General features: G+C 36.8%; 1 protein-coding gene across 11 annotated transcripts in view; it reads right to left on the bottom strand.

Moving 5' to 3' along the window:
* Positions 1-13,352, bottom strand: part of THSD7B (thrombospondin type 1 domain containing 7B) — a 1,262,144-nt gene that overhangs the window by 116,494 nt on the left and 1,132,298 nt on the right. The window contains exon 18 of one of the 11 annotated variants that reach the window (XM_086367977.1): positions 164-314. The exons of 9 other annotated variants lie outside the window; for them this stretch is intronic. In XM_086367977.1, the coding sequence (XP_086224103.1) occupies positions 222-314 (93 nt within the window). In that variant the 3' untranslated portion in view covers positions 164-221. Of the gene's footprint in view, positions 1-163; positions 315-5,631; positions 6,856-13,352 lie in introns of those variants that run through there. One more of the 11 variants, XM_086367987.1, reaches the window with a different exon arrangement.

Genomic DNA, 13,352 nt, shown 5'->3' with positions numbered 1-13,352 from the left:
TGGAAAATCCCATGGGCGGAGGAGCCTGGTCCAGGCTGCAGTCCATGGGGTCGCAAAGAGTTGGACACGACTGAGTGACTTCACTTTCACTTTTCACTTTCACGCATTGGAGAAGGAAATGGCAACCCACTCGTGTTCTTGCCTGGAGAATCCCAGGGACGGGGGAGTCTGGTTGGCTTCCGTCTATGAGGTCACACAGAGTCGGACACGACTGAAGCGATTTAGCAGCAGCAATGGCTCAGTGGGTAAAGAATCTGCCTGCAAGTCAGGAGACACTGGAGATGCTGGTTTGATTCCTGGGTCAGGAAAATCCCCTGGAGGAGGAAATGGCAACTCATTCCAGTATTTTTGCCTGACAAATCACAAGGACAGAGGAGCCTGGTAGGCTCCAATCCATGAGGTAGCAAAGGGTAGGACATGACTGAGCACCTAAGCACACAGTGACTCAGATAGGTTTTAGGGAGAAATATAGCAAGCTAAGTAGTTTGATATACAGGGTTCATAATATACTGTTTTTCAGAAGTTTAGAATCAAGGAATATATATATATTCAATTTTGTTTATAAAAATGAAAGAAAATAATAATGTTAAATTATTCTAGTGCATGGAAAAAGGCATAGCCCATGAAGCCAATGGAAACAACTGAAATTTCAAGGATACTTCTTTTAAAACATAAAACATAACAGTTGTCAGTTTGTAAAAATTAGAATAAATTTTAAACAGTCCTATGAAAAACCAAAAAATGAATGTATACTTGTTTTAGAAGTCTTTTTGAAAAGAGAATAGCATAGAAAAATATGCACAAAGATAACACAAATAAAAAGAAAATAAAGCAACAGGAAGACAAAAATAGAATAAAAAGGCAACGTTTTGATGAAAAAAGATCTATTAAAAATTATTGAAGCAAACATTTATGAAGTTTGTTGTGCTAAATACTATGGTATCAAACTATAGAAATGAAACACAATTATAAAGGCAAGGAGAATCTGACAGAAATAAAATTATAATAGCTTACTCTAGTAGACCAAAGTCTATAACTTTTCAAATGGCTAATGACAAATATGGACACAAGAATATTGAAAATTATAATAAGTAGAGCTGAATTTTTCCATATAAGTTCTTGCATCCTAAGAAAGGCAATAGCTAATATTTTTCAAGTATAGTGGAACATTAACAAATATTGATCATACATGAGTTCTCCAAAACCACATTTTTTAGAGCAAATAGAAATAAATAAAAATGAGTAAATAAGTAAAAACATCTTTGAAATTTAAAAACTTATATATATTTCATAAAAATTATTTAAGACACAAGAACATGTGTATCTTAATGACTTATTAGATAACACTGAAAATGAGAGTTGTTGTTGTTCAGTCACCTAGTTATGTCCAGCTCTTTGCGACCCCACAGACTGCAGCATGCCAGGCCTGCCTGTCCCTCACCATCTCCCAGAGTTTGCCCAAATTCATGTTCATTGCATCAGTAATGCTGTCCAACCATTTCGTCCTCTGATGCCCTCTTCTCCTTCTGCCCTCAACCTCTCCCAGCATCAGGGACTTTTCCAATGTGTTGTCTGTTCGCATCAGATGGCCAAAATACTGGCACTTCAGCTTCAGCATCAGTCCTTCTAGTGAATATTCAGGGTTGATCTCCCTTAAGATTTACTGGTTTAATCTCCTTGCTGTCCAAGGGACTTTCAGGAGTCTTCTCCAGCACCACAGTTCAAAGGTATCAATTCTTTGACATTCTGCCTTCTTTATGATCCAGCTCTCACAACCATACGTGACCACTGGGAAGACCATAGCCTTGACTACATGGACCTTTGTCGGCAGAGTAATGTCTCTACTTTTCAACACAGTGCCTAGGTTTGTCATTGCTTTCCTGCCAAGAAGCAATCGTCTTCTGATTGCAAAATCACTGTAGACGGTGATTTTGGAGCCCAAGAAGAGGATAACCTGTTACTACTTCCATTTTCCCCTTCTGTTTAACATGCGGTAATGGGGCTGCAAGGAGGTCCAACCAGTCCATCCTAAAGGAGATCAGTCCTGGATGTTCATTGGAAGGACTGATGTTGAAGCTTAAACTCCAATACTTTGGCCACCTCATGTGAAGGGTTGACTCACTGGAAAAGACCCTGATGTTGGGAGGGATTGGGGGCAGGAGGAGGAGGGGACAACAGAGGATGAGATGGCTGGATGGCATCACCAACTCGATGGACATGAGTTTGAGTAGACTCCGGGAGTTGGTGATGGACAGGGAGGCCTGGTGTGCTGCGATTCATGGGGTCGCAGAGTCGGACATGACTGAGTGACTGAATTGAACTGAATGGGGCTGGATGCCCTGATCTTAGTTTGCTTTTTTTTTTTTTTTTTTTAAATATTTAGTCTTAAGCTGGCTCTTTTACTCTCCTCCTTCACCCTCATCAAAAGGCTCTTTAGCTCCTCTGCTTTCTGCCATTAGAGTGGTATCATCCACATATCTGAGGTTGTTGATGTTTCTCCTGCTTATCTTGATTCTAGCTTGTAACTCATCCAGCCCAGCATTTCTCATGATGTGTTCAGTGTACAGGTTAAATAAACACGGTGACAGCAGATAGTACTGTCACACTCCTTTCTTGATCTTGAACCAATCAGTTGTTCCATACAGGGTTCTAACTGTTGCTTCTTGACCCGCGTACAGGTTTCTCAGGAGAGAAAGATGGTAAGATGGGTTGGTATTTCCATCTCTCTAAGAGCTTTCTACTGTTTGTCATGATCCACATAGTCAAAGTCTTTAGTGTAATCAATGAAAAGAGTTAAATGTATTTCTGAAATTCCCTTGCTTTCTCTATAATCCAGTGAATGTTGGCAATTTGATCTCCACTTCCTTTTCCTTTCCTAAACCCAGCTTGGACATCTGGAAGTTCTTGGTTGACATAATGGTGAAGCCTAGCATGCAAGATTTTAAGCATGACCTTACTACTAGCATGAGAGATGAATGTGATTGTTCAATGAGAGTACTTCATATCAAATTTATAGACAGAGTCAAACTCTCAATATTCCAGCTGGTCTTACACTGCCCAATTCTATTATAAATAAATACTAAAATGTCCTTGGTATTAACATCCTTAAATGTTTTCATTACTACAAAATGCTGTATTAACACACATTAACAAGTGTCTTATTTTATTTGGAAAAATAAGTACCTTACAACTCAAAGAAAATAGATTAAGTACAACAAACAAAAATAAATTAGAAAATAAAAAGATAAGAATTGGAAAAAAAATTAAAATCACTGAAATGAACAAACTTCTGGAAAATCTAACTAAAATAAAAGAAGAGAAAAAAACAATAAATGAAATGACAATGAAAAGAGATACAGTAAAAGATACAAAAATTTCTTCCCCCAGGGAAATTTTTAAACATATTAAATATATGTATGTGTGTGTGTGTGTGTGTGTGTGTATATATATATACACACACACATGAGTTAGTTACTCAGTCATGTCTAACTCTATGACCCCATGTACTGTAGCATGCCAGGCTCCTCAGCCCATGGAAAGCTCCAGGCAAAAATAATGGAGTGAATAGCCATTCCTTTCTTCTAGGGATCTTTCTGACCCAGGGATCGAACCTGAGTCTCTTGTATTGCAGGCAGATTCTTTACCATCTGAGCTTTCTCTCTCTCTCTCTCTCTCTCTCTCTATATATATATATATATATAGGTATGTGTGTATATATATTCTCAAAATTAGCTGAGGAGATAATATGCAGGGGAGACAATATGCAGGTTCTCCTTGGCTGGTTGGAGAATGAATGGGAATAAGACAAGGGCTGTAAGAAGCCTGGACACAGCTCATGAGGAATGTGCTATGCTGGCTAGCCCCTAAAGCAGGGTGGAGAGAGGTCTCTTCTAGTAGATGGTGGGTTTCTCTGTACTACCTTGCCACGTGTCGCAACCCAAGCAAAGTGAACACTCCAGCTCTACTCACTACATGCTGTGGCACTGGATTTGGAGTGGCCTTGACTAAGGAAAAGACTTGACCATAGGATGCAAAGGCAACCTGTTCCCAGAGAGGGGCCTGGGTAGGGCTGTGGTAGCCATTGTTGGTGTTTATTCAAGCATCACCTTTGCAGGAGCCCAGATCTCTGACGGCAGTTGCTCCACCCCAGCTTACCCCCTGATACAAGTCCACATGGGCCCCACCAGCCCTGGTGAGTGGTTCCACAAAAGGACAGGGGAGAAAGAACTAGGGGCAATGATTAGCTGTGCAGCCTTTTTCAAGGCATACATATATATATGCCTTGAAAAAATGGTAACTGAATTAGGGAAAAGAACTGATGTACAAAGTGAATGTGTTAACAGGAAATATAAAACATAAAAGATAAAATGAAAAATGAAGAATTCAACACATGAAATTAAAAAAAAGAAAAAAATTAATAGCAGACTAAGTGATACAGAAGAAGGTATAAGTAATCTGGAAGACAGAATACTGGAAATCATCCAATCAGATTAGTAAAAACAAACAAAAACTAAATAATGGAAATAATTGAGATTGCTGAGATACTTTAAGCATACCAAAATTTACACTGTGGGGGTCTCAGAAGGAGAAGAAAGAGAAATGGGGATCAAAAATGTATTTGAGGAAATTATAACTGAAAACTTCCTAAAACTGAAGAAGGAAATAAATATCCAAGTATACAGGGAGCACAGAGGGTCCCCAATAAGATGAACTAAAATCAATCCATATAAAAAAAAATCATAATTAAAATGGCAAAAGTTAAAGATAGAAAGAGAATTCTAAACGCAGCAAAAGAAAATCACAGTGCATATAAAAGGGTATCTCCTTAAGGTTGTCAGCTGACTTTTCTACAGAAACCTTAAAGGCAGAAAGGAGTGGCATGATATATTTAAAATGCTGAAATGGGACATCCTGCACATTAGGATACTCTACCCACTAAGATTATCATTTAAAAAGAAAGAGAAGTAAAGAATATTTCAGGTAAGTAAAAACAAAAATAATTCATTGATCATAAGCTATCCTAAAAGAAATGATAAAAGGGCTTTCTAAGCAGAGAAAAAAAGAACATACAGGAAAGGGAAAATTCCACTAGGGAATGCAAATATATAGTATTGATTGAGGGTCAACCACTTAAATAAGTAAGTATGAAGATTAAAAGATAAAAAAATTGTAAAAGCAAATATAGCTATAATAAACAGTAAAGTGATAAGCATAAAGATGCAAAATATGATAAAATCACAAAATGTGGGGGAAGGAAGTGAAAAATATAAATCTTGTAGGATGTTTGAACATAAACAATTATCGATTTATAACTTGATATAGCTCAATGTATATGAACCCCATGGTAGTCATGAATCAAAATCTGTAATAGTTAAACAAAATTAAAAAGAAACACAAATATATTCCTAAAGTAAGTTGTCAGTCTGTAGGGGAAAAAAACAACAAGGATCCATGAACAGAAAGAGTTAAAAAAGCATCTGGAAAAAGAGTAATGAAATAGGTACATGCTCTCAATAATTAAGTATCAATGAATTGGACAAATATTTACTGGATAGCTAAACAAGACCATTCAATATGCTGCAAACGAGAGACTCATTTTAGACCTAAAGAAACACATAGACTAAAAGTGAGGGCATTAAAAATATTTCATGAAAAATGAAAAGAAAATAAAGCAGGGGTAACAATACTCATATCAGATAAAATGAGCTTTAAAACAAAGGCTATTACAAAAGGTAAAGAAGGGCATTATATAATGATAAAGCAATCAATACAAGAAGAGGGTTTACACTCATTAACATATGTGCACCAAATATAGGAGCACCTAAATACATAAAGCAAATACTGAGAGTCATAGGAGCAGAAACTGACCATATTACAACAGTAGTAGGGAATGTTAATACCTCATTTACATACATGGATAGATCATCCAGAGGGGGAAAAAAATCAATAAGGCAACAGTGGTCTTACATGACACAATAGGCAAGTAGAACTTAACAGACATCTACAAGACATTACATTCCAAAACAGCAGAAAACATATTCTTTTCAAGTACACATGGGATGTTCTATAGATCACATGCTAAATCACAAACAAATTATATCAAGCATTTTTTCCAACAACAGTGTTATGAAACTAGGTATCAATTATAGAAAGATAAATAACAAACAATGCGAAAATAACAATCACACGGAGGCTGAACAACAACATGCTACTGAAAAACCAATGAGTCAATGAAGATGCAAACAAAAGACTCAAAAATCTATGGGATGCACTATAGCAGATCTCAGAGGGAAGTTTCTAACAGTGAAGTCCTTCCTCAAGGAACAAGAAAAACCTCAAATAACTGCTACCTAAAAGAACTAGAAAAAGCACAACAAACAAAATGCAAAGTCAGCAGAAGGAAGAAAATAAAAAAGATCTGAGAAGAAAGAAAATCATGACAAGAAAAAAAAAAAGACCAGTGAAACCAAGAGGTGGTTTTTTTTAAAAAAAGAAAAACAAAATTGATAAAACTATTCCACAAGCTCACCAAGAAGAAAAGAGGAAAACAAATAAAGAAAATAAGAAGTGAAAGATGAGGAATGACGAGTGATACCACAGAAATATAAAAAAAAATCATAAGATAAAACTATAGCTATATGTCAACAAATTAGACAAGGTGCCATTAGGAAGAAATGGCACCTTCATGTATCACAACCTTGTCGTGGCAGTGGGGGTTGTTTAACTCGAGGAAGCTGTGAGCCATGCCATGCAGGCCCAGCCAAGATGGATAGATCACAGTGGAGAGTTCTGACAAAAAGCGGTCCACTGGAAGAAGGAATGGCAAACAGCTCCAGTATCCTTGCCGCAAGAACCCTGCAAAAGGTATGAAAAGGCAAAAGGATGTGATAGCAGATGATAAGGCCCCCAGGGAAAAAGATGTCCAGTATGCTACTGGGGAAGAACAGAGGGCAATTACTAATAGCTCCAGAAGCAATGAAATGGCTGCGCCAAAGTGGAAAAGACGCTCAGTGTCTGATGGTGAAAATCAAGTCTGACGCTGTAAAGAACAGTATCGCATAGGAACCTGGAATGTTAGGTCCATGAATCATGGTAAATTGGACATGGTCAAGCAGGAGATGGCAAGAGTGGACACAGACATCTTAGTAATAAGTGAACTAAAATAGACAGGCATGGACAAATGTAATTCAGATGTGCCAATTTAATTAAGATGAACATTGTACTTACTACTGTGGACAAAAATCCCTTAGAAGAAACGGAGTAACTCAGAGTCAACAAAAGAGCCTAAAATGCATTAGCTGGATGCAATCTCAAAAATAACAGAACGATCTTCATTCATTTCCAAGGCAACCCATTCAACATTAGAGTAATCCAAGTCTATGATGGAATTAAGATTGCCAGGAGAAATAGCAATAACCTCAGGCATGCAGATGACACCACCCTTGTGGCAGAAAGCGAAGAGGAACTGAAGAGCCTCTTGATGAAAGTGAAAGAGGAGAGTGAAAAATACTGGCTTAAAACTCAGCATTCAAAAAACAAAGATCATGGCATCTGGTCTCATCACTTCATGGCAAAAAGATGGGGAAAAATGGAAACACTGACAGGCTTTATTTTCTTGGGCTCCAAAATCACCGTAGATGGTGACTGCAGCCATGAAATTAAAAGATGCTTGCTCCTTGGAAGAAAAGCTACGACCAACCTAACCAGCACATTAGAAAGCAGAGACAGTACTTTGCTGACAAAGGTCCATCTAGTCAAAGCTATGGTTTTTCCAGCAGTCATGTATGGGTGTGAGAGTTGGACTGTAAAAAAAGCTGAGTGCCGAAGAATTGATGCTTTTGAACTGTGGTGTTGGAGAAGACTCTTGAGAGTCCTTTGAACTGCGAGGAGATCAAACCAATCAATCCTAAAGGAAATCAGTTCTGAATATTCATTGGAAGGACTGATGCTGAAGCTGAAGCTATAATACTCTGGCCACCTGATGCAAAGAACTGACTCATTTGAAAAGACCCTGATTCAGGGAAAGACTGAAGGCAGAAAGAGAAGGGGAAAACAGAGGATGAGATAGTTTGATGACATCACTGACTCGATAGACATGAGTTTGAGCTAGCTCTTGGAGTTGGTGATGGACAGGGAAGCCTGACACGCTATAGTCCACAAGGCTGCAAAGAGTCAGACATGACTGAGTGGCTGAATTGAACTGAACTGATGCCCCAACCTCTGGTGTCAAAGAAACTGAAGCTGGCTGGTTCTATGAAGTCTTATAAGATCTTTGAGGTCTGACACAAAAAAACACATCTTTTTCACCATACACGATTGGAATGCAAAAGTAAGAAGTCAAGAGATCGCTGGAGTAAAAGGCAAGGTTGGTCATGGAGTACCAAATGAAGCTGGGCAAAAGCTAACAGAGTTTTGTCAATAGAACACATTGGTCAAAGTAAACACCCCTTTCCAACAATACAAGAGAATAGCTGAAATAGCTCAGCTCCCAAATTCATTCTACAAGGCCATCATTACCCTGATACCGAAACCAGAGAAAGACAATACAAAAAAGAAAATTACCAGCCAATAGCTATCATGGATATAGATGAAAATACCCTCAACAAAATATTAGCAAAACAAATCCAACAACATATAAAAAGGATCATACGCCATGATCAAGTAGGATTTATATCAGTTATAAGGATGGATTGACACTTCACAAATCAATTACTGTGATGTACCACATGAACAGAAGGAAAGATGAATATTGCAAGATCACCTCAATAGATGCAGAAAAAGAATTTGACAAAATTCAACATTATACATGATAAAAACTCTCATCCAAGTGTGTATTGAGGGAATTTTTCTCTATATAATAAAGGCAATTTATGACAAACACTTAGCTAACATCATACTTGACAGTGAAAAGCTGAAAGTCTTTCCTCTAAATTCAGGAACAAGACAAAGATGCCCACTCTTAACATGGCATAATATAAAAATAATAAATAAATAAAAGGCATTCAAATTGGAAAGAAGTAAAACTGTCACTACTAGAAGATGACATGATACTTTGTACATAAAACATTACAGTCTCCACCTGAGAATTATTAGAATGAATAAATTCAGCAAAGTTTCAGGATACCCTATTAATATACAGAAATCTGTTTCTTTTATTTTTTTTAATTTTATTTTATTTTTAAACTTTACATAATTGTATTAGTTTTGCCAAATATACACTAATACTGAACTATAGGAATGAGAAAGTAAAAAAGCAATCCTGTTTAAAATCATATCAAAAAGAATAAAATACCTATGCATAAACTTAACCAATAGATGAAAGTCTTGTAGTCTGAAAACTATAAAACATTTATAAAGGAAATTGAAGATGACATAAAGAAATGGAAAGATATTCTAGTGCTCTCGGATTGGAAGTGAAGTCGCTCAGTCATGTTTGACTCTTTGCAACCCCATGGACTGTAGCCTACCACACTCCTCCGTCCATGGGATTTTCCAGGCAAGAGTACTGGAGTGGGTTGCCATATGTTAAAGTGGCCATACTGCCCAAAGCAATCTACATATTTGATGCAATACCAATCAAAATACCCATGATACTTTTTACAAAACTGGAACAAATAATCTTAAAATTCATATGGAATCACAAAAGATCTCTAATTGCCAAAGTGACCTTTAGAAAGAAGAACAAAGGTGTAGGTATTACACTTCCTGATTTTAGACTGTACCACAAAAAGACATCTTAGGAATGTCTAAATAATAGCTGGTAATAGTTTAAATAACAGCTAGGTAATAACTGTTATATGTAGATATTTTAATGATAGCCATGCTGACTGGTGTGAAGTGGTATCTCATTGTGCTTTTGATTCACATTTCTCTAATAATTAGTGATATTCAGAATCTTTTCATGTGCCTGTTATCCACTTGAAAAAAAAAAGTCTATTCAGTTCTTCTGCCCACTTTCCTTCTGCCCATTCTCCCTGGTAATAATACCAGGTAATAATTCCCGGTAGTTACAGGAATCAAAATAGAATGGTGCTGGCACAAAAACACAGATCAATGGAACAAAACTGAGAGCCCAGAAATAAACTGACACACCTATGTGGGTTTCCCTGGTGACTCAGCCGGTAAGGAATCCGCCTGCAATGTGCGAGACCTGGGTTTGATCCCTTGGTTGGGAAGATCCCCTGGAGGAGGGCATGGCAACCCACTCCAGTATTCTTGACTGGGGAATCCCCATGGACAGAGGAGCCTGGCGGGCTACAGTCCATGTGGTGGTAAACAGTTGGACACGAATGAGCGACTAAGCACACAGCACCTATGGCTAATTAATCTACAATAAAGGAGGCCAGGATATACAATAGATTAAAGACATTCTCTTCAATAAGTAGTTCTGGGAAAACTGGATTGCTAAATGAAAAACAGTGAGATTAGAACATTACCCCACACATATACAAAAATAAACTCAAAATGGATTAAAGACCTAAATGTAAGATCTGCAGCCATAAAACTCATAGAAGTGAACATAGGCAGATGACCGTATAATATAAATCAATAGTACTATTTTGGGGGGAATTTATCTCCGAAAGCAAAATAAATAAAAGTGAAAATAAGCAAATGGGACAGACTGAAACATTTTTACGTATCAGGGAAACTGTTGACAAAATGAAAAGACAATCTATGGAATGGGAGAAAGGACTTGTCAAAGATATGACTAACAGGGGGTTAATATCCAAACTATACAGACAATTCGTACAACATAATACCAAAAAACAAACAACCCAAATAAAGAAAATGGGCAGAAGAACTGAATAGACATTTTTTTTTCAAGTGGATAACAGGCACATAAAACGATTCTGAATATCACTAATTATTAGAGAAATGTGACTCAAAACCACAATGAGATACCACTTCACACCAGTCAGCATGGCTATCATTAAAATATCTACATATAACAAATATTGGCAAGGATGTGGAGAAAAGGAAACCCTTGTACACTGTTGGTGCAAATGTAAATTAGTCCAGTCACTATGGAAACCAGTATGGAGGTTCCTCACAAAACTAACAATAGAACTACCATACGAATCAACAATTCCACTCCTGGCCATATATCCAGAAAAAACAGATAAAAGCAAACAAAACCTACCTAAGACAGTAATTCAAAAAGATGCACACACCCAAGTGTTGATATTAGTACTACTTATAATACCTAAGATATGGAAGCAACCTCAATGTCCATCAATAGACAAATGGATGAAGATGTGTTTTATGTATACAATGAAATATTATTATTCAGCCCTTAAGATGAATGAAATTTTGACATTTAAAGAAATGTGGATGAACCTAGAGAATATTATGCTTAGTGAAATAAGTAAGACAGTGAAACACAAATACTGTAAGATATCACTTATATGTGGAATCTAAAAAAAATGAAGCGAATGAATATAGCAAAACAGAGATAAAATCATAGATACAGAAAGCCAACTAGTGATTACCAGTGGGGACAGGTAAGTAGAAGAGATAAAAACTGTTATGTATAAAATAGGTAAGTAATAATGATACATTATATAACATAGGGGATTATAGCCATTATTTTATAATAACTTTCAATGGAGTATAATCTGTAAAATACTGAATCACTATGCTATTCATTTGAAAGTAATATAACACTGTAAAGAAACTAAACTTTAATTTTAAATAAATGGCTCAAACATCATATTATGATAAACACCAGGAAAGAACTGAAATAATTTTAATTTGATTTTTAGCATTATTTAGAAAGCTCTTTCTAATAAAATATGTCCAGAGAAAGTTATGTAAATATCAAAAAGTTAGATAAAAGTAATTATTTGCAGGTTATATGATTATATATAGTTTGCATGATCATATGATTAGGAAAACCTAAATATGTGAACCAATAAAGAAAGCAACCAAAATAAGAAAAGTTAGGAAATATGGTGAATGCAAGATATACATAAAACATCCAATAGTTTAATTAGACACCAGCCCAGAGTTCAAGAAACAAAATATTATCAGCACTGCCTAAGCCCAGATCATGCCTTCTACTAGTTACTAACCACCCTTAGACACTCTGAATGCCATACTGTTAAACTTTTGTTTTTAATTAAAATTTTTGTCTTCCATATAAGTATGCTGAAGTTTGTTTTGCCACACAGTGAAGTTACTTGTGAATCTCCTTGATCCTTCTAAGTTTTGTGTAACTTTTATTAGGGTAATTCTAGAGTAGACTTTAGGTCTACTTCAGCCCTCCTCCTAAGGCATAACCCTTGTTAGATCCTTGAGAGCTCTCAGAGCTACCTCTTTACAGGTTGGATAGAATTAAAATATCTCTCAGACTTAGGTGATCTGTGGAATGTGTAAAGCTTGTAGCTCCCCAGGAGCCATTTCTTATGTGGACTTATGGAGTTTTACTCCATGGATGTGTAAATCAGTATTTAAACAAGAATTTAAAGAGACCTCCATCTAGATGTCTATGGGATTGGGCAAAAATGTTTGTTCAAGTTTTTCTGTAATATCTTTTGGAAAAATCAGAACAAACTTTTTGGCCAACAATAGATTTCTTCATTTGCCTAGCTAAAGAGGAACTAAAGAGCCTCTTGAGGAAAGTGAAAGAGGAGAGTGAAAAAGCTGGCTTAAAACTCAGCATTCAAAAAATGAAGATCATGGCATCCGGTCCCATAACTTCATAGCAAATAGATGGGGACACAATGGAAAAGACTGACCAATTTTATTTTCTTCATCTCCAAAATCACTACATATGGTGACTGCAGCCATGAAATTAAAAGATGCTTGTTCCTTGGAAGAAAAGCTAGACAATTAGAAAGCAGAGACATTACTTTGCCAACAAAGGTCCATCTAGTCAAAGCTATGGTTTTTCCGGTAGTCATGTATGGATGTGAGAGTTGGACCAAAAGAAAGCTGAGCACAGAAGAATCAATGCTTTTCAACTGTGGTGTTGGAGAAGATTCTTAAGAGTCCTTTGGACTGCAAGGAGATTGAACCAGTGAATCCTAAAGGAAATCTGTCCTCAATATTCATTGGAAGGACTGATGCTGAAGCTGAAGCTCCAATAGTTTGACCACCTGATGTGAAGAACTGTTTATTTGGAGAAGATCCTGATGCTGGGAAAAACTGAAGGCAGGAGGAGAAAGGGACAACAGAGGATGAGATGGTTGGCTGTCATCACTGACTCGATGGACAGGAGTTTGAGCAAGCTCTGGGAGTTGGTGATGGACAGGGAAACCTGGTATGCTGCAGTCCATGGGGTCATAAAGAGTCGGACATGAATGAGTGACTGAACTGAACTGACCCTCTTCATTTGGAGAAGAAAATGGCAA

Source organism: Bos grunniens, chromosome 2 (assembly GCF_055505025.1).
Source record: "Bos grunniens cultivar Pamir isolate PY7600 chromosome 2, Bosgru_T2T1.0, whole genome shotgun sequence".
Classification (NCBI taxonomy): Eukaryota; Metazoa; Chordata; class Mammalia; order Artiodactyla; family Bovidae; genus Bos; species Bos grunniens.
This window is presented reverse-complemented; position numbering and strand designations above follow the sequence as displayed.